At 43.3% G+C, this 20231-nt stretch overlaps 2 protein-coding genes across 3 annotated transcripts in view; one reads left to right on the top strand and one right to left on the bottom strand.

Moving 5' to 3' along the window:
- Positions 1-12452, top strand: part of LOC147456035 (calreticulin-like) — a 92915-nt gene extending 80463 nt beyond the window's left edge. Inside the window, exons 9-14 of one of the 2 annotated variants that reach the window (XM_086514609.1) lie at positions 1674-1741; positions 1857-1952; positions 2059-2115; positions 11270-11380; positions 11468-11488; positions 12042-12452. In XM_086514609.1, coding sequence (XP_086370735.1) covers positions 1674-1741; positions 1857-1952; positions 2059-2115; positions 11270-11380; positions 11468-11488; positions 12042-12053 — 365 coding nt within the window. In that variant the 3' untranslated portion in view covers positions 12054-12452. The remainder of the gene's footprint in view (positions 1-1673; positions 1742-1856; positions 1953-2058; positions 2116-11269; positions 11381-11467; positions 11489-12041) is intronic. The other variant, XM_086514610.1, reaches the window with a different exon arrangement.
- Positions 12453-13258: 806 nt separating this feature from the next.
- LOC147456034 (uncharacterized) lies at positions 13259-17728 on the bottom strand. Its single transcript, XM_086515383.1, has 8 exons — positions 17632-17728; positions 17357-17526; positions 14912-14963; positions 14750-14815; positions 14058-14089; positions 13924-13957; positions 13775-13842; positions 13259-13531 (listed from the first exon to the last, which is right to left on the bottom strand). The coding sequence occupies exons 1-8, from the start codon at positions 17690-17692 to the stop codon at positions 13385-13387; spliced, it is 630 nt and encodes a 209-aa protein (XP_086371509.1). The 5' UTR covers positions 17693-17728; the 3' UTR covers positions 13259-13384.
- Between the last annotated feature and the right edge of the window lie 2503 nt (positions 17729-20231).

Below are 20231 nucleotides of genomic sequence, written 5' to 3'. Positions count from 1 at the left end.
GAAGGATGACCAAAATCCTTTTCTTTGGCATTGATATTTCTTCCATCCCAAGGATTGATAACTCCAACAAAATTGAAACGAGGAAGAGACGTGTCATTGTTTCTAGAGTGATCCGGTAATATATAACTTGAAGTAGAAGGTGTGCGACCTTGAACAACAGGTAAGCGCTCCTGACACTACACGATTACCTTGTGAAGTTGCACGATGACGACCATAAGTGATTGGATATGATTGCATATGCTCACGAGCACTTCGCCCTGATGTTTGCTCTATTTGGTTTCTTTTATGTCCCATCACAGTGGTCTCAGAAGTGTCTTCATGGACATTTTCCTTGCCTTTATCATTTTATACTTGGATTTCTTTGTTCGAAACCAAAGGACTCTCGGTTGGAGCAGGTTCTTTACAATTCTTTGAGATACCTTGAGTACAATGCATCATATCTCCATGAGAATCCATTTGAGTGTCTCTCCCTGTGATTGCCTGTTCTTTATTACCTTCACACTCAACCATGAAATGACCCAGTTTTCCACATTGAAAGCAATGACTTGCAAAACTCCCATCTATGTTTGAAATGCATGTCTCATGCCTAATGGTTTGAGCTGCAACCATGAAGGTGGAGGACAAGCAGTATCCCATAACATAAATAGCCGATTTCTGTCAGCAAAAGGCGTAGGAGGCAGAACCAGCAGTTTTTACAAGGATTCCATAGTAGCATGCAACAGAGGCCAGATCATAGTAGGGAAATCTACAACCTGTACCCAAATTGGACACTCCTGATTAAGAATTTCTGTCTGTTCATGTAAAGGCCGCCATGGGACTACATGCACCAGCTGACCCTCCAAAAACAGTGGGACTTTTTCCGTCACAGTTTGACCTACCTCGGAGCTTATTGAACATAACTCATAAAATCCCCTTGGACCATCAAATATTTCATCAACCACATCGGATTGCCATGGGACTACATGCACCAGCTGACCCTTCAAAAACAGTGGGACTTTCTTCGTCACAGTTTGACCTACCTCGGAGCTTATTGCACATAACTCATAAAATCCCCTTGGGCACTCCTGATTAAGAATTTCTGTCTGCTCATGTAAAGGCCGCCATGAGACTACATGCACCAGCTGACCCTCCAAAAACAGTGGGACTTTCTCCGTCGCAGTTTGACCTACCTCGGAGCTTACTGAACATAACTGGTAAAATCGCCTTGGACCATCAAAGATTTCATCAACCACATCGGATTGCAATAAGGAAGTCAACCATTGACATATCAAACTCCATTTGGGGCACCATACCTATAAAAAAGAAGATAGCACCTTTCTTGTGAAATGCTGTCAAAACTTGTAGAGAAGATTGTGCATCGGTTGAAGCCTCAGCAACCTCCTCTGTTTAATATCACATGCATGTGCTTTGTTCTGTTCCATGTCTTCTTCAGGTACATCAGTCCAAGAACATTTGGGTTTTTTAAGCATGGCTTCCTCTTTGTCCAACACTTATACATCTACATCAGAGCCCAAGGCAGCCACACCGTATCCTCTATGAAGGATGTATATAGTGTTGACATGCTGAGTTTGCTGAATTTGTTCACTGTGAAAGCGTGTGTGTGTAGACAATTCTGTAGGTTGCTTTGCAATTGAAAGATTTCTGTTTAATACTGCCTTGCTGGCTGCTAGCAGATTTTGTAGATGATCCAGACCTCTATGTGTTTCAGCCCATTAAGTACTTTGGAATTGAAGTCTGGCAGGTCAGCACAACTTCTCCTCCAGGGCTTTCTTTCTCTTGACTAGTATGGGTGTTTATGCTTGAAACCGTTCGCTTTTTTCTGAATCCCTTGACCTGATTGATCTTCACTCATTCAGGTCAAAGCAGGGTCTGTGTTTGATAACGTCTTGATTTGTGATGATCCTGAATATGCTAGACAAGTTGCGCAGGAGACATGGGGCCAAAACAAAGAGGTGTGCATGGTGTTTAATAAGTTACTTTAATTTTTATTTTCATGGAGCTCAAAGTTATCTTGATAATTGGCTCTGATGGAGGCTCTGTAAATGTGGTTGGGTGTAGGTTGAGAAAGAGTCTTATGCTGAAGCTCAGAAGATTATCCAAGCTAAAGAACAGGAGGTGTGTTCTGAATTCCTGCTTACAAATTGTCTATTGCATTGCTTGTCTAATCTTTTAAAAGCTTTTTGAGAAGTGTTGTAACTTGTCTCCCTTTGTCTGGGTTGTGGTAGCGTGGAAATACACAAACTACGTATAATAATAAGATTTAATGTCTGCGAACTTTAAAACGTCAACAATAATAGAAAGCATTAAGCACCAAACGTAAAGGGTGACCATAGATGAAACTACAATGGAATCACAAGATGTCAATCAAGGTGTCACCATCGGTTGCAGTTTGGAGTACACCAATGGAATTACAAGATATCATCGATCAAATCACAAGATATCAATCAAGGTGTCACCATTTGTTGCAGTTTGGAGTACACCCCAAGCTTCACAACCGAGATGTAGAGTGCACTGAAGCTCCAATTCGCTTGAAATTTTACAACAAAGAAAAGAGGGAATTTGGGAGGGAAGGGGGATATTATACATGTTTCAGAAACCAAAACACTTCTCTAGACTTTCAAGTTTTTGGGGGACCGCTTAAGCACGGTTCAATTGCAGAAGAACCCTTTGCACAGGATGTGGAACAAGCTGGAGTAAAGGAAGTAAACATCCTTATGGACTACGTGCTTGCCTATTCCGAGGATCCTCGTTATGCGGAGTACATGCAGATTCAACCAATAAACACAGTCGTCTGGCAGTGGAAAGCAATGGCGAAACCTCGTGTTAAAGTCAAGCCAAAAGTGAAGTTGGCTAATTTTTCTATCAACAAGAAGGAATCCAATCCTTTTGCTAATTGGCGGCAGCAACAGCAGATGATGCATTGATGCAGGGATACATGCTTCCTTATCCAGGTCACCTCGGTAGGAATCCATCTTTTTTAGATATGGTGGCTAAGAGTCCATTTGGTATGCCTCCAAGGGGATTTTGTCCCTGTGGAGCAGGGATGCTTGCCTCTTGGGAAGGATGTATGGGACCGTGCCTTGCATGCAGGGATACCGTGCTGGATTCCACGGAGGTGGGATTGGTGGCATGTATGGAAGAGGGATGCTTCCAACCTTCAACACAACTATCGGCACCAAGGACAACACACTCCTACGGCCTAATACATATGATTAGTCGAGTCCGGTGGAGGGTCAAAAGGATTAAATAGGAGGCTGAAATGTCAAGTTCGACACTTTTTCGGTGCCTTGAGACGACAAGAAAGCACTTTGCTTTTATTCAGCAGTTTGACACAGTTTTGCCTGGAGACAACTTCAACGAAGCCTCCAAAATTAGAAAAGCATCTCCCTTTTCAAAGGGAATGCTGTACAGTGGTGGCCACATTTTGCAGCATGAACACGTCACAGACATTGGCGGGATTCAAACAGCTCTTTGCTTCCCTATGGTTGTCCCAAGCATATGAGGCAGATATTTTGACTATTTGGAACCACCTCAGGTTCAAAAAGACAGATACTCTTCAGAGTCACAACCAAAAGTATTGGAATTTGGGATCCTAGAAGTAGCTTTCTTCCGGATACTTAATTTTGGATGAGTAGATGTAGAGTTGTTGTTGTGGGTTACCCCTTGAAGAGGTATTGCCCAAATCAGAAAGCCTTCAACATACAAAGGAATGATGGCTCATGCTTAGGATGGCTACACATTACTCAATGTTAAACTCAACTATGGGGGGTGAAGAATCTGATGAAGAGTTGTAGAACAATCCATAGAAGAAAAAGAAAGGGTTTAGCAAGAGGAAAGCCGAATCACCTAAATCCAAGTGGACTCCGAAAAAGAGAATTGAATGGCTCAAGCAAGGGAAGTGTTTCACTTGTGAAGAGCCACAGCATATTTTTGCATGGTGTCCTTTAGTTTGCACTTCCATATCTATTTGTGAGGTACCTTCCCACCAACAGATGGGCTTGTGCAAAGCTATCATTCATTGCCCTTCTCTACCATACAAGGTGGAGAATGATAACCAATATGTGCCGAAGGTTTAGCCTTTTATGCATATAATTTTGCTAAAAAGGAAAGCATCTTTTGGTGAGTTGTTATTGCTGATTGTTTGTCCGCGTACCATCAGACATTTTTATAGGTGTAGTGCTTGCATTTGTTTGAAAGCATGGCAGCTCTTACAAGAGGATTTAGATGAACTACCCGGGCGCAAATGACCAATTTATTGAGCTTGTGTGAGTCTTTAATAGTAATACATGATTTAATATCCATAAAACTTCATGTTCCTCGTATCTCAATGCTTTAAGATGATTAACTTCAGTGTAACTTTGCACCAAATTCTTGGTGACTTCCATCCTTTGTCCTAGACGCCCAATGCTTGATGGATTACTTTCATTGTGTATGGTCATTAATGTGATGACATGGCATGTCCCACTAAAGAAGAGTAGTATTAGCTCCCAAAACTGAGGATGTGGCATGTTGTACGGATTTTTGTGATTTGCGGCATGAAATTCAGGAAGTTGATGCGGCTGTCTACATGCAAGCAAAAGTGCTTTTCAAGCGCTAGCGTCTGTATCTGATGCTTTTTAGGGCATGGGGCCTTTAAATATGTGCCTTGGGATACCTCTCTGGCATTTTGGCAGGTGCAAATTGCAAAGCAGGCTCTCCCCTTCAATTATATCTTTGTCAAGAACAATATAAAAGAAATAATGAAAGGGGCGCTAGGGTTTTGGGGGCCAATGTATCTGGGAGTGGACATAGTGGGTTGACTTGGCAGAAGTGCAGTTGTATTTTTGATGGAGGTCATGACTGCTTCGCCGGTATGTAAGCCACACCCGAAGGCAACCTTTGTGCTTACAAACAAGCGGATTACACAAATGGAGAGGGAGATGAAAGACTGGAAAGCAGATATGGAGGGATGGTGGAAAGAAAAGGCCAACCTTCTTCAAATGTTTCTCAACGAAGGCGCGCAGTGGAAGAAAGAGAAAGAGGACCTGCACGCAGAGCTACAAGCACTTAAGGCGGACTCCAAAGCGCTTAAAGAAGAGGTCTCAGCTCTCAGGCGAGAACTTGCTGATAGAGCGAGCAATGGACTAGAGGAGGGGGAATTCCAGCCTTCGGTAGTAGAGGAAATCAAGGTTATCAAAGAGCAGGTACGGATGATCAAAGAGGAGGAGAAACAAAAGATGGTAAAGACGTCTTCGTGGATGGATGTGATCACGAAGACGCAAAAGAAGGCGGATGAGGCCAAGAAGTGGATAGAAGTCGCTAAGAAAGGCAAAGGGAAAGAAACCACATCTGTCCCCACTCCTACAATCATCAACATGACTCTAGAAGAAGAACAACGAAGGAAAACTAGAGCTTTGCATATAAGAGTAACCGGTCTAAAAGACCGAGATGAGGTGGAAGGGGAAGTTGAAGAACTTCTCCGCATGATGGGTAGTGAGGCTACTCATACAAAGGCATGGAGGGTGGGGAAGAAGACACAAGGCAATGGGGAGACTTCAAAAGGGAGAGCTCTAATCATCCGTTTCCCATCCATGGAGGCAAAGGACTTCTTGAAGAAGCGTCCTACACTAAAGAAAACGGGCATATTCCTTGGAGATGACCTCACTCTCACACAGCTTGCGCATATGAGAGAGGTAATGCAAGAGATTCAAGCGGCAAGGGAGAAGGGAAAGATGGCCTTCTACAGAGATGGCCGGGTTGTGATTGTAGAACGGCGCTCCACATGACGGTGCGAGACCCATGGGACCACCCTCAAAGTTGCCACGTGGAATTGTAATGGATCTATGCGACTTGATGTGGACGCCTTTGAGGATAGTTTCAGGGGAAGGGACATCGTCTTCTACTCTGAGACACATCAGGCCCCTGGGCAGTCTATGCCTCACATTAGTGGATATAGATGGGAGATTGCCTATAGACAGAAGACACGATCAGAGCGCAGAGGGCGAGGATCAGGAGGAGTGGCAGTGTTATTTAGGAAGGAGTTGCAGCCATTGATACATATAGCCCGCACAGATGAGCAAGCTAGGTACATGTGGGTGAGACTGAGAGCAGAGACAGACATATATCTTTACATTGCTATTTGCTACTTTCCCTCAAGCACGTCAGTGTATGCACCACCCAGAGGACAATCCCCTTTCTCTATTTTGGATGATGACATATGGGAGTTCTCTAGAGATGGTGACATCATGATTCTAGGGGATTTCAATGCTAGGACTGCCCATCATCAGACGGTATTTTATGATACTTCAGAGGAGATGCTGAGAGAGCTGGATGTTGCAGAGACAGGCCTATCCAGACTATCACAAGATGGAGAACACATTGAGTATGGACGACACTTGATAGACATGGGGAGTGCACATGGATTGGCCATCTTGAATGGCCTACAGAGATTTCCCGCTTCAGGGGGTTTTACATGCTTTCCACACAGACATGGAGCCAGCACAATGGATTATGTCATGGCACAGCAGAGCCTCATCTCTAGTATCCAGGATCTCACTGTTGGACCCAGACTTGTTGGTGTGGCAGTGGATCATGCTCTTGTGTCAATGACCATCTCTTTTCAGTTTAGTGTAGCACACAGGCTACGGACAGCAGCCCCTACCCGCTACACCTTCACGCGGGAGACAGACTCTGTATACATAGATGGGATCTACAGACGCCTATGCACAGAGGAGCCAGGGCGACCTCTGGAGGAGCTTACTACTATATTGACACAGACACTACATGATGCAGCAGCAGGGGCATACCCACATACCCAGCCTGAGCAGAGACGCCGTTCGGAGAGCATGACCCAGAACAGTTGGTATGATGAGGAATGCCGGGACACTAGAGCTAGACTTCAGAGGGAGGTGCTTTTGGGGGACATCACTCACAGATAGTCACAGATTGACTTCCGACGCCTCGTGAGGCGGAAGAAGAGGGCATTTTTGGCTCGGCTACAGCAGGATCTATATCAGCTGCTCTTGAGTCAGGACTCACGTGAGGCATGGCGGCTCTTTCAGGAACACTCTCCCCCCCCCCCCGCCATCACTTCTACAGAGGACTGGGGCCAGTACGCATCATCTCTGTACACCGTTCCTGAGCAGCCCCCACTTCCCGCCCCTCCCGATCCATGCCCACACACATGTGCTTTTTTCACCACGGAGATGGTGAGGAAGGCCATTGAAAGGATGAGGACTGGGAGAGCATACTATGATGATGGTTTAGTGGCTGAGCATTTCACGCATGCCAGAGATCTACTAGCAGAGCTTCTAGGAGTTATGTTTAACCGTGCCATGTGTGAGGGCTTGCTTGATAGTTGGAGCCTATCTACTATTGTACCTATCTTCAAGTCGGGAGACCCTATGGAGCCTGGGAATTATCGCACTATCATGATTGGACACACATTGGCACGGTTGTACGCATCTATTCTTGAGCAACAGCTGAGTAGATGGGCAGAGAGGGAGGGGATATGCGCAGCCGGGCAGGCAGGGTTCAAGAGGGGTTTTTCTACTCATATCTTGACACTCAGAGCCATCATTGAGGAGGGTAGATCACGTGGGAGACGGATCTATTGTAGCTTTGTGGATTTCCGCAAAGCATTTGACACAGTGCCTAGAGCTAGATTGATACGCAGATTACAGCAGATGGGAGTACCCACAGAGCTCATTTGGGGGGTCATGGCATTATACAGGTCAGTAGTGGGGCATTTACGCACCTCAGAGTCTATCCACACCGATTCACTCCACTATTGGGGTGAAGCAGGGCTGCCCGCTCTCTCCTACTCTATTTGGTATGTATGTGGATGAGGTTTCTGACTACATTGAGAGAGATGGTGATAGAGGTGCACAGCTGGCAGGGACATGGATTCCATTATTGTTATATGCTGATGATATTGTGTTGAATAGGTTTGCTCAGGAAAGTGGTTTGTCCGTCAACCTTGGTAAAACCAAGGTCATGGTATTTAATACCACCCCACAGTGGATCAGGAGGTCAGCGCCAGCATTCACATACGGCCAGGAGATTGTGGAATATACAGAGGCGTACACTTACCTCGGAGTGGTTTTTAGTGGGCCAACATTTTCATTGAGGAGGGCAGCAAAGACTAGACTGACCAGAGCCCATGCAGCATTGGGTAGATTGGAAAGGATGTGTTCACAGGTTCAGTTTCAGGAGCCTCGGACGAAGCTCTGGCTCTTTGACACTCTGGTGGCTTCTGCATTGCTTTATGGAGCTGAGATTTGGGGACCTTCATTAGATCATCACGGGAGGACAGGCCGCAGTGATGGATGGGGGGACATGGAGAAGCCTCTGGTCTCTATGATCTCGCGGCTCATTAGAGCCAAGGCCTCAGTACCACGTGCTATTGTTCGAGCAGAGCTAGCTGCCCCCCCACTAGTGGTTGAGGCACTCACCAGATCGGTCTTCTCATACACCGCATGTGGGAACTTCCCAGAGACAGATATGCCCGCCTTGCACTTGAGTCCTCTCGATAGTTAGCCATGCAGGGAGATACAGCATGCTGGTATGGGGAGATGACATCATGGTTTCAGGCACATGGGTTCAGCATAGACAGATTGCCTCCCTTCCAGTACTCACTGGATGCACCCTCTCTGACTCTTACACAGTCCGAGATCACCAGGCTCATCCGCCAGGACTTGACTCAGCTAGACACTAGGAGGACATGGATACAGCCAGCACAGAAGCTCGGCACGAAGATGGCTTTCTACAGAGAGCATGTCCTCCAGCTTGCGGTTGATGGTTTTGTGACGAGGCCCATATACATGGACACCCACTTGTCTCATGGGATACGATGTGCTATCGGCCAGATACGTACATCTTCACACCAGCTGCGGATCGAGACTGGGAGATACGGCGGAGTACCAACAGAGGCTAGGACATGCCCCCTGTGTGACATCGAGATTGAGACAGAGTTGCACTACACATGCCACTGCCCCGTCTACTACGAGATACGAGGTGGCTTCCATTGCTTGTTCAGAGAGCGCTTTGGACCATTCTCCAAAGTCATGCAGTACGAGGATTAGAGATGCTTGGGTTTGTTTTTGCTCGAGCTATGCAGACACAGAGAGAGCCTGATGAGAGGAGAGGCTAGCCAGTCCCAGAGACAGATCACAGATTTCTTTAGGGCTGCCACTGGACACCCGGAGGAGTTACTACTACAGCAGATCTCGTCGTCTCACACCAGAGGCACACTGATCGACCGAGCGACTGAGCTGGGAAGATCCAGACGCCCACGACTGCGGAGGACTACACAGCATCGGCGGAGTCTGCATCAGAGGATTCGGATCACTTTGACTCTACATGCATGACGCCCGGTCAGACTACTGACCATGGAGGAGATTGATGAGATCCGCCAGCGACCGATGCTGGATCTCTTGTGATCTAGCTATCCCAGCTAGCTGCTTAGTTCACACCTAGTAGTTTAGGATTCCATAGTATTTTATTGTGACATTTGTCATTTCATTTTTGTCATTGTTGTCATCTTGTTACTCTGACTCTGACTTTGTATCAGATCCACCACATTGTAACTTTCTGGTCTCATAGGTCACTTTGGCCTTTTGAAGACGTTAATATAACATTTCATTTCATTTTCTCTCTGTTCCTTGTGTTTGTAGTACTAAAGTCTTTTCCAATTCTGTTATAACTTCATACGAGCAAGAAAGGGGGACTGAGAAAAATCCTCTACATTTGCAAGAGCAAGGCTCGACAACTGAATGCACAGTAGCAACAAAAGGTTGATGCTGAAGATAATTATTGTTTATGAGGTAATGGCGGATCGCGAGTGGATATGCCAAAAGACAAAGACAGCTATAGAGGGGCATGATTGGATTGGTATAGCAAATGATCAATCCACAGTGACACTGGACATGTGTAGGCATCATACTGATGTGCATTTAGCGTACACCATCGATCAGATGGAGACAAATAATCTAGCTGTGCAGTATAATGAAAGGATTAGAGAAAGATGCAAGTAAAATCTTATGCAAATAGTTTCATTCTATGCCTTTTTTTGTCACTATGTGCAAGCAATGTGAGGAATTATCCATAGGAGCAAAGGAGTTTTCAAAATGGCCAACTAGACAAGCATTGTTCATGAGCTATGCTGCCCAAAAAAAGACACAATTGAGCTCGATGATGCGAGGACTGAAAGGCATGTACACTCTTAACCTTACATATATTTCCATCCATGAGGCAGTGAAATGGCCAACTAGAGAAGCATTGGTCATGAGGTATGTTCCCCCAAAAAATGCACAATGGAGCTTTGATGCAAGGACTGAGTGGGATATACACTAGCAAACTTACATATATCTCTATCCATGAGGCAGTGCACCACCATCTAGTGCACAGATGATCATGTTAAGAAACGCATGCTTGCATCTCATGCTGTATCATGACAAAACTCTGATCAAAAGGAGCTCCGCCAGCATAAAAGATCTATTACAGATCTGATACCTTGCAAACATACAACCATAGTTGGTTTCAAACACATTTGAAAGTTTTCCAGACATTCTGAAATATTTGGAGTTTGAAACGACATTTCAAGCCCCGTCATACCTGGGTTTAAATAAAAGGAATTTTCTTTTGTAATGGTCATCATCTTATGATTTATCATAAGGTTGGATGTCATAGTTAATGAAGATGGTTGTAAGTACTCTATATCATCAATGGTCGTTTTGGAGCTAAATGCTAAAAAATAAGGGCCACGTTTGTTTTGCTCTAGGGCTCCAAATCTGCATTTGAAAAAACTATGCGTATTACTTTGTTCAACTTTTGATGGTTGCATCTTATTTACACTACTAATCATCTGCTTTTGAAAAAACTATGCGTATTACTTTGTTCAACATTTGATGGTTGCATCTTATTTACACTAGCAGTGCCACTTCCTATGGTCATATTAAGCTCCTAAAGGCACACTATATAAGGTTGCATTTTATTTACACTAGCCCAAAACAGGTGCCACAGCCCACTTCCTACGGTCATATAAACCAAGAATATTAAGACGAATGCAAGAAAACTAGGATTTCATGTGCATAGGAACTTGGTTCCTTTTATCACCATGAATCTGGTTCCCAGATGAATTAACAGTGGATTGAAGGATATCACCACCACCACCACCACCACCACAACCCACCCACCCAGCCCAATAAGGAGAAAAACAACCCACCCAGCACACGGCACTGATGTACATGCAAGTATTTATAACCATTCATTTGCATGGATTGGTGAACAGGAAAAGAGAAAAGAAGATTCAGCTTCAAAATATAGCAAGCATCGTGATCGAATAAAACACGATTATGTCAAGGATCGGTGGCGAAAGGAGGAGCACAAACATAGATCTCGGGTATGTTTGTGCTTCTTGTTTTCAAGGTTTAGCTGTGGTAATGCTAAGTTGAGAGAGATGGTCATAATGTGAGATTTTTTTGTGCAGGTTCATGACTACGATTACCATGTAAGTTTATAGGTGTTTGTACTGGGAAAAACTGCTTGTCATTTTGTGGCTTATATGTTTCTTAAATGGCTATTTTGTAGTTGGTTGTTATGTAAATATTGTATGGGAGGCATGTAATATTGTTTTTCTTTTCCCTTTTTTTTTTTTGGGGGGGGGGGGGGGGGGGGGTGTGAACAGATTCTGAGTGTAGTTGCGTATTACTTTGCATTAGTTCTCAATACACAGGGATCCACTCTTTAAATTGCATGGGGTAAAAAAAAACCCATGTGGGGAGTGTTTGATAAATTCTTTGTAGAGTGTAGTTTTTGGACTTTTCAGCTTTCTGTTCTGTCTTGACATACACAGCTCATCTCTGACAAATTTTGTTGTAACCTTTCCTTTTGAAGACAATTCATATAATTCTGTCTTTCATTTTATATTTGAAAAGCATTCTTGAAATCTTTTCCCTCCGGGATGTTACATGACTAGGTGCACTTGCGGTTTTGTTCTTTGTGCACATTTTCTGTGAAACCTTGATTGGATGGTTAATAAATTTTTAACTGCTGGATTGCAGGATGAATTTTAGTGGAAAGGAAACCGTGTAGGTTCTAAGATCATCAAGAAATTTACCCTACCTAAGTAATCCATTGTGTGATTGAATACCTTCCAGCTTTAGCCTCTAACAAAATACAGCTACTTGAAGAAGAAGGTTTGGCTTACGTCCGGTTGAACAACTTTTCATGATACAAAATCTGTCTGCAAATTTGCTCCCCAAAGTGGACAAATATGGGATTGATTACATTGAATTTCTCTGTGGAGGTCATGAAGAATAGTGTGGCTGTACAAACGGTAGAGCTGTGTCAAAGCTTCTGTGTATTTTGTGAACAATTACTTATATTGCAGCTCATGTAACAGTCTATACATACTGAGGTTGATCTTATGTAACTTGGTACTTATCTGAGTGAGATGGTCTCTTGATGAACAACCTGAAGTGATGATGCTTTGATACGTAAAAACAACTCATTATGTCAACCTCTGTTGATAAGGGTGTGATCTGCCAGCTCCGACCCTCTTTAAAGGTCATCTGGTCTACTCATTGTTGTTATAAGTGAGATGCCATCAATGCTTATGCATGATGAGTACATGACCATATGGATGACTCTTTATATCTTGCAGATTCCTTGAGTGGTGACTTCGGACTTATCCTGAGCATCAGATTTTAGCACTAAGTTCCACTACGATCGTGAGAGAAGATAGCTTCCTCCAATTCAAATACCGAGCAAATGCGAGTGTTGACTGGGAAGTTTAGAAGCAGAACAGTAGCTATGTGTAATGCTTTTATCCCGTCATACCACCTTTCGGTTGTAGGGAGCCTATGCCGAGACTCAAAAGGTAGAAAGAAGAAAAGAAAGGAATATTTGATTAATGTCCTCTAGAGGCCAAACATGACCTTTGAGATAGACCAATGTACAACTGTGGTATCTCCTCTGTCAACCCAATACAAGAAGGAAAAATCTAGTGACAAAAACCAGGACTAATGCTAGTAGTGACTCTGGAATGAGAAGGGTTGACCGGTACAGTAGCGGGGGGTGTGTGATGGACCATTCACATTTCACATTTTCCACTTGAGTGCAGAACGTGGGGTGACCTTACACATTTAGTACACTTTCCAAGAACAATGGTATGACAATCAAATGGTTGTAAACTGTAGATCACATGATCATTTTGGCATTTTGCTGATGGTAATAATACTCCCCCTCCGCCCCCCCTCTCTCTCTCTAGATACAAGACTAGTTAGCTAGATACAAAATTAGATCTGTTTAATGGAACATGGGTCGCTCGAGTTAGTTGTGCTTCTGAGCTTCTCGGTTCAACAATGGCAGGCCATTGATCTTTCATCTGATTAGCAAAAATCTTCTAAAATGTCCTGTGAATCACTTCTCCAGCAAGAGCGAGTGCACCTCCAGTGATGGCACTCTGAAGAGTGCACTCAAGGTGAGGTTTTTCGTCCATGGCAAGGTTTGTCAAGGCGCCTGCTAGAGCTCCTGCAAGAGCTGTATGTCCCTACAATAGTCATCAACACGAGTTTTAATTTACCTCTGGATTTTTCTTGAGGCATCCCCTATAAATTACATGCTTCTCCTTGTGACAATAAGTTAAGTATGCCATAGGCACATGGATCCTCATGAGGTCCTTGGCATAGCTTCAGACTATTTTGAGGTCCTTTTTACTGTCATGGATAAATTGGTTGGTTAGAGCACCGACACTCGGGCTTACCCATTCTTGTGTAGAGACCTGAGTTCTTACCATCTTGTGTTCTCCTTGAGCTTCTTGCAAGCCAATAGACACTCCAGTAAACATCCCTGCTGCTAATCCTGCACACCCATATCCATATGCCATAAGATGGAAACTTTTGGAGCTCTAATCTGCCTTCATTGTAGCTTATCTTAGCTCACCCCATTGAAGTGACTCTTTTGCTGTGTTTTCAACCTGTAACCATTGATGGAAGATAGCATGTCAAATCACAAAAGACAACCACTGTCTTGAAGCACTTCTTTAGATCCAGGGCAGCCTTTAAGTAGGGTCTTACCAAGTTCTTTAAGCATTGTTTGTTCGTTTGTCCTGCAGATTCCATTCAAATTTACATGTATTGATCATCAGAAAACTTTCTAGACATGCTCATTTTTCATGCTACCAAATTCTTTTTACAATGTTCGGCAAGTCCTCTTGAAGCACTACTGTCGTTCTAGTTAAGTGTAGAGACCACATTTGCAAACCATGTTACCCACAGTCCTTTTTTATTTAAGCAATGTTGTAGAGCATCCCATCCCTCCCTGTTCGAAGGTGACTTTGAATCAGTGTTGTGCCTGTGGCATAACTTGAATGGTCTCTCCATTTTGAGGTATTTGCATAAAATATTCCAGCCTCCTCAACTTGATTGTGTGCCCACAAAACTAGGATCTAGCATTGCCGAGCAGGAAGGTCTACTCATGTATGCGAAGAATTGAAGATGTAATTATACAACTTGTATATTCCTGTTCATTGTCATGCACTTTGTTTTTTGGTGAATTTTCTCTTACTCCAGCAATCATTTAGCCCAAAAGACAACTCCAGTCTGGTTGGAAAGAATGTCTAGTGGTAAGGTACCTTATCGCTTGACGATGTCTCATGGGAGATTTTGAAGTGAAAGCTTATGGGCAATCTATGATTCACATGCTACGATTTTTTGTAGTTTAACAACATACAAAATTGGAGTAGGATTGCTATGGAAAGGATTTGTACCGTGTAATTTAGAAGCAGATGATGTGGCCTTGTCATGAAGGCTTCTCCCATTGGCACCATGTACTCCTGCAATCACAAAGTTCACTCTGTGTGCGCTCTATTTTGATTAAGTATCACCATTCTTCATCTTAGAACTATCAAAGATATAGGTAGGTAGCATACCTTCAAAAGTGCAATGGACAAATTGTCTTGAAATACCTGTCAATGCCCCAACCTGATAATTTATCAACTCTTTAGAATACCTCTTAGGCAACACTAAATGTGCATGTTTGCTGTGTGTATGCATGTGAACACAGTAGAGAGCTTTCCTACATTTTCAGAATTGTGTCCCAAAATGCATGAGTATTTTGTACTCCACAATGAAGACCATCTACCTCAAGTATGAAACAAAATTGTCACCTAAAGCTTAAGGAATTCCCCTTAATCTTTATAGTATGTATAGGTGTTCCAAAAACAAATTGTTGCCTCCAGCTCCGAAAGTATACATTTTGACATGGTTGCTTGTTTTGCTAGATAACGATTTTATCGTCGACAATTTTACTGAGCTTTAATGTACAGAAATGTGGGAATTATTCAAATACAACAATTTGGCATATAGAGAATCTGTCTTCTTGTTATCCCCTTCATTGTCTCTAGTCTAAGACATTTCAACAATGTTCATGGACAATGAGCATATCAAGTACACGATAATGGCGTATCAAGTAAATTATATATTATTTAGAGCTTATATGTTCATATGTACCCATAATTGCACACCATGGATTGTAGCATGGCTCACGTATTGCCTCGAATTGTCCATTAGTTTTAAGTGAAAGCATTCTGAAAAGATTTCAGGTTAACCGCCTTTGAAGCTAGATAATGTGTATGGTGATACTAGTTTGATTGTCATCAACAAAGGTTGATTTTCAGTCACTCTCTCCTTCTTCCCTTGGCAATGTGTCTCAAAGCTGGAAATTTAGTTTCTAGTCAATGTGCCATGATATGAGACTTACAAAGAGATTGTAGGAAGGTAGGTGATGTTGCATAGGGATATAAAGAAGTTTTTACAAAAGGTTGATGCTAGAGAATGTGAACCTCTTTTGTAAGTGATGCTTGTTGCTTAATGAGCAAAGTGTTTCTAGTGTTGTTGTATTTTTGAAGCTTTTGCCATATGTTGCATGCTTGGAACGTCCACAAACTTGGAGACCCTGAATGCAAGTAAAAGCTTCACATTTTGAAGTGCTAATGTTCTCGTTCATGCCATGGCTTGCAAATATAACTTTGCTGTTTGTGGCATATTTTACAACTACGCCTTGTCTATGAGCAAGGACAAGGGTTAGTTATCGAAAAAGTGATTGATAACCAAGCTTCTTGCACAAAGAAAAACTTTGTGCTTCCCAAGTAATACTAAAAAATTGTGTTGTGGACTTATATTTGGCTACCAAAGTAGATAATAAATAAACAACCTAAGATGTAATGATAAATCCAACCAATTATTAGCAAGAGAACAATAACGAAAAACGCCCATAGTTAAATATTTATAGTACTATGTATGCAGGGTGGTGCCAGAACCCAGATGCCATAGATTTTACCATTGATTAATTGGGCAAATACCCTTTTTAAACTAGACGAAGTGGGATTAAAAACCCCTTTCACAAGTTTTCCTCATGTGTTTGGCCCAATATTTGTCTCAAGAGTACAAGGGCTTGAATGTACACAAGAAGTTTTGGACAAATTCTCACAATAATTCCCGCATTGTGACTTACCTCAACATCATGAGCTTTTGTGAGGGAGACACCACATACCTAGCTAGGTAAGATTGGGGGCAGGGGACCGCTAGCCCGGTGGGGGGGCCGACGGTCCCACAATAATTCCCACATTGTGACTTATCTCAACATCATGAGCTTCTGCGAGGGAGGCATCGCATACCTAGCTAGATACAATCGGCGGTCCCACAATAATTCCCACATTGTGACTTATCTCAACATCATGAGCTTCTGCGAGGGAGGCACCGCATACCTAGCTAGGTACGATCATCGGGCCGGCCCTGCCCCCAATCGTACCTACCTAGGTATGCGGCGCCTCCCGAGCAGAAGCTCATGATGTTATTCATTGTATGAAAAACACTCAAAAAGACTCCATTTTCCTACATGAGAAAATTTCTAAATCTTCTTGTGACGTACATGCGTTGCAGAGACCTATTTGGTCTCTTGGGTTGTTCCAACCATAGTAAAAATTTTCTTCTCTCTTCTTCTTCTTCTTCTCATGGAGAGCAAATTTCTTTCAGATACAATGTTTTATTCTTCCCTTTTTTTTATAAATTTGCTACTTATGGCTTCTCGAAGTGGAAAATATTGACAATCCTGTATCTGATTTTTTCACCAAGTTGATTTTATTAAAGTTATGCATCTTATGTGAATGTGCGTAGCTTATAGCGTGTTTATTAAAGCTAGATAAAATTTGTAATTTTGTCTTTGACAAAATTATGATTTGGGCTAGCCAATTATACATGGGGAATATGTAAGAGCCCTTGTAGCTGTCAGAAGATTGTGTGTGTGTGTGTGTGTGTGTGTGTGTGTGTGTGAGAGAGAGAGAGAGAGAGAGAGAGAGGAGAGAGAGAGAGAGAACCCCAGCAGCTCGAGCAAAGCTGTGAATAACCCTGTTGAAGAGAGGGTAGGTGGAGTTGAGCAAGAGGTTGTCGTGGCTCTGCTGCTTGCTCAACTTGTGCTGCGCCTCATGCTTGCAATTTCTGAGTAACGGTTTGATACCCTGCAGGTGATTTTCCATTGCACCCGTTTCTGCGCTCATACAGACGTGCCATTATTAACCTCACATCTCGTGTGTGTGTGTGTGTGTGTGTGTGTGTGTGTGTGAGAGAGAGAGAGAGAGAGAGAGAGAGAGACCTGAGTGGTGGGCTGGGTTGTGCTTCATGAGACGGTTCTTGGTCCAGCCTGCAGACGCCATTGAGTTATATTTTACAATACAGCACGAAGGTTGCGACGTTTTACAGAGTACGATTTTAAAGACGAGGGCTAACAGCCGGTCGTAACTTTAAAGGCCTTTTTTTTCCATAAAGGGCGAATTTTATATTAAGTAGAGAACAAAAATACATTGAACAGCTTCACGTAGTCATGTTTCCTTTGCACCGATTTACATACTGAACTTTTACAAAATTGGCTTTTGAGAGTTTCATACACCTCCACAATTTGGTAACAACATAGATACTACATCCATTTCTTTAAGGACTACCACCCAAGTTGCTTCCCCCGAGAAAAGCGCTTATTACTTCTTGCAAATGGGTGAGTAGCCTTATCCCATTGTCGAGCTGTCTCTTCAGCTTCTCTCCCTCAGCTTTGCATTCGTCAATCATCTTCTGCAGATGTGAGTACGATCCATCCAGCAGCACCTCTTGTTGTTTGTTGATATTCACGTTATTGTAATATCTCATGCAGCCCATGAGGACCTTGTAGTTTGCTTGGTAAATTCTGCACTACTCTAGTTTCAGATGATTGACTTGCACAGAGAAATGGGAGAACAATACTCTCAGACTTTTAGTCCGATAAGCCTCGTAAAAAAAACAATTGTCGTTCTTTCCAAATGATCCAAAAAAACTCTCCTGTGATCCTATTTCAAACTACAGAGAAGAGAGCAACAGAGTCTCCTATTAGGAGTTGTTTCCAGTGGGGGTGAACCCTAAGCCACTTATCATTGGGGCCAGAATATCTCTGTTAGCTGGAAAGTTAATGAACAGGTGAGGAATGTCTTCTTCACTGCGGTTGCATCTCTTGCAGCTCCCTGCTCCCATGCCTACAGACCTCATTCTGTAGCCCGTCCAAACTGCTTTGTGCATGATTAACCATAGCAGTAAAGAATGCTTCGGTTGGGAAGGTTAGAAAGAGCACACCCTCCTGCCTAGTACAATGCCTTAGATGACGGGTTAGGTTGTTTTGATAGTGTCCACTCCATCTCTTGTGAGAACATGGCTATTCTTGAATGGATAACAATAAGCTCCCAAGGTTGCAGCCGGTATCTGCCAAGAAGCTCAACCTCGTTCTTCCACCTATGCTCTGTAGTGTGCCACACATCTCTCCAGGTGATAATGCCCTTCTTGTGAAGTCTTTTGACTGACCTTAATTGCCTCTGGTTGAGCCGGGGGATAGGGGGGAGAGACCACCACATTGACTCGGCTGCTTTGAGAGTTAGGTCATGAAGCGAGCTCACTGGAGCGAGCTTTTTTTTTTTTTTTTTTGCCGCCCTTCTTAGCTCTACTTCCTCCTCTTGCTGCCCATGTGCCTCCTCCCCTCCACTTGCTTCTCCTCCTCAGCCTCCTCCTCCAACATCCTCCCTCACCTCCACCTTCTTCCTCCATCACCTCCTCTAGCCACCATCCTCTTCCTCCTTACTTATCCATCTCTTCTAGGTCATTCCTCCCTCTCTCTCTCTCTCTCTCTCTCTCTCTCTCTCTCTCTCTCTCTCTCTCTATATATATATATATATATATATATATATATATATATATTTCGATTCCCAGTTTATTCTTAGTAAATTTATGTGTCTATTCCAGGCATTTCACAGTGATTTAAGTAGGTCTGACCCCTTTGCTACGACATCAAAGGGTCCAAAGAACAATGTGAACCAGGGTAGGTTTATGGTTCCCTACAACCCTCGGATATGGAACCTATGTAATTCCCGAAATAGCAGTGAGGCCCACTCTTCATGTGGTTTCTCCAAGGCTCTGAGAATGAGTTTTACATCAAGCTTTATGTTGTTGAGAGGCCGAGTCCCCCTTGCTCTTTAGGAAGACAGCAGAATTTCCCAGTTAACTTTTGCTAGGCATTTTTTAAGAGGGTCATCCGACCAGAGAAAGTTCCTGCATATTCTGGTTATATCTTTTAGCTGAGCATCCGGGGGTCTCCAGCATGAGAGGAAGAAAAGAACTTAACAAGAAATGTAGTGTTTGATTACTACAACGTGAATAGCCAAGTTAGCCTTGAAAACCTAGCCATCTATTCAGTTTGGTGTGGAATTTGTCCATAACCTATTGCCACCTTTGTGCCATTGTGATTTTGAAGCCAAAAGGGATCCTTAATAATCTGAATATGATTCCATCCTGAATGATGGAGCATCCCTGCTCATCCACCCACCTAGGCAGAGGGGACTGAGAGGCTCTGATCCCTATTTTGGAGTGGTTGATCCTGGAGCCCGAGGCTGTACAGAAGTTATTAAGACATTCCCAAAAGGCTTTAGAGAGCTATCATCATTTTACATTAACCCATTAGTGTCATCAACGAATTGAGCGAGACACTACTGTCTCCCATCTGACAACTTGATACCTCAGAGGCTCCCTTGCTGAATTTTTTCTTTGACCAACCAATTCAAGGAATCAATTGAGGTGGCAAAGAGGAGGGGAGCCAGTGGGCATCCCTATCTAACCGAACTGTTGAGTGGGAATGTATCTGACAGCCCATTTTTGATAGCCACTCTAGCTTGGGCATTTCCCAAC

Source organism: Adiantum capillus-veneris, chromosome 6, assembly GCF_014529385.1.
Source record: "Adiantum capillus-veneris isolate H3 chromosome 6, ASM1452938v2, whole genome shotgun sequence".
In the NCBI taxonomy this organism is placed as follows: domain Eukaryota; kingdom Viridiplantae; phylum Streptophyta; class Polypodiopsida; order Polypodiales; family Pteridaceae; genus Adiantum; species Adiantum capillus-veneris.
This window is presented reverse-complemented; position numbering and strand designations above follow the sequence as displayed.

Excerpts from the sequence above, each read along its gene's own strand:
- LOC147456034 (XM_086515383.1), bottom strand. The coding sequence starts at position 17,692 with ATGGCGTCTGCAGGCTGGACCAAGAACCGTCTCATGAAGCACAACCCA. Across the intron at positions 14,964-17,356 it reads GCTTTGCTCGAGCTGCTGGG|GTTGGGGCATTGACAGGTAT; the intron begins GTTCTCTCTCTC and ends ATAAATTATCAG. Across the intron at positions 14,090-14,749 it reads ATCTGCTTCTAAATTACACG|GACAAACGAACAAACAATGC; the intron begins GTACAAATCCTT and ends TGGAATCTGCAG.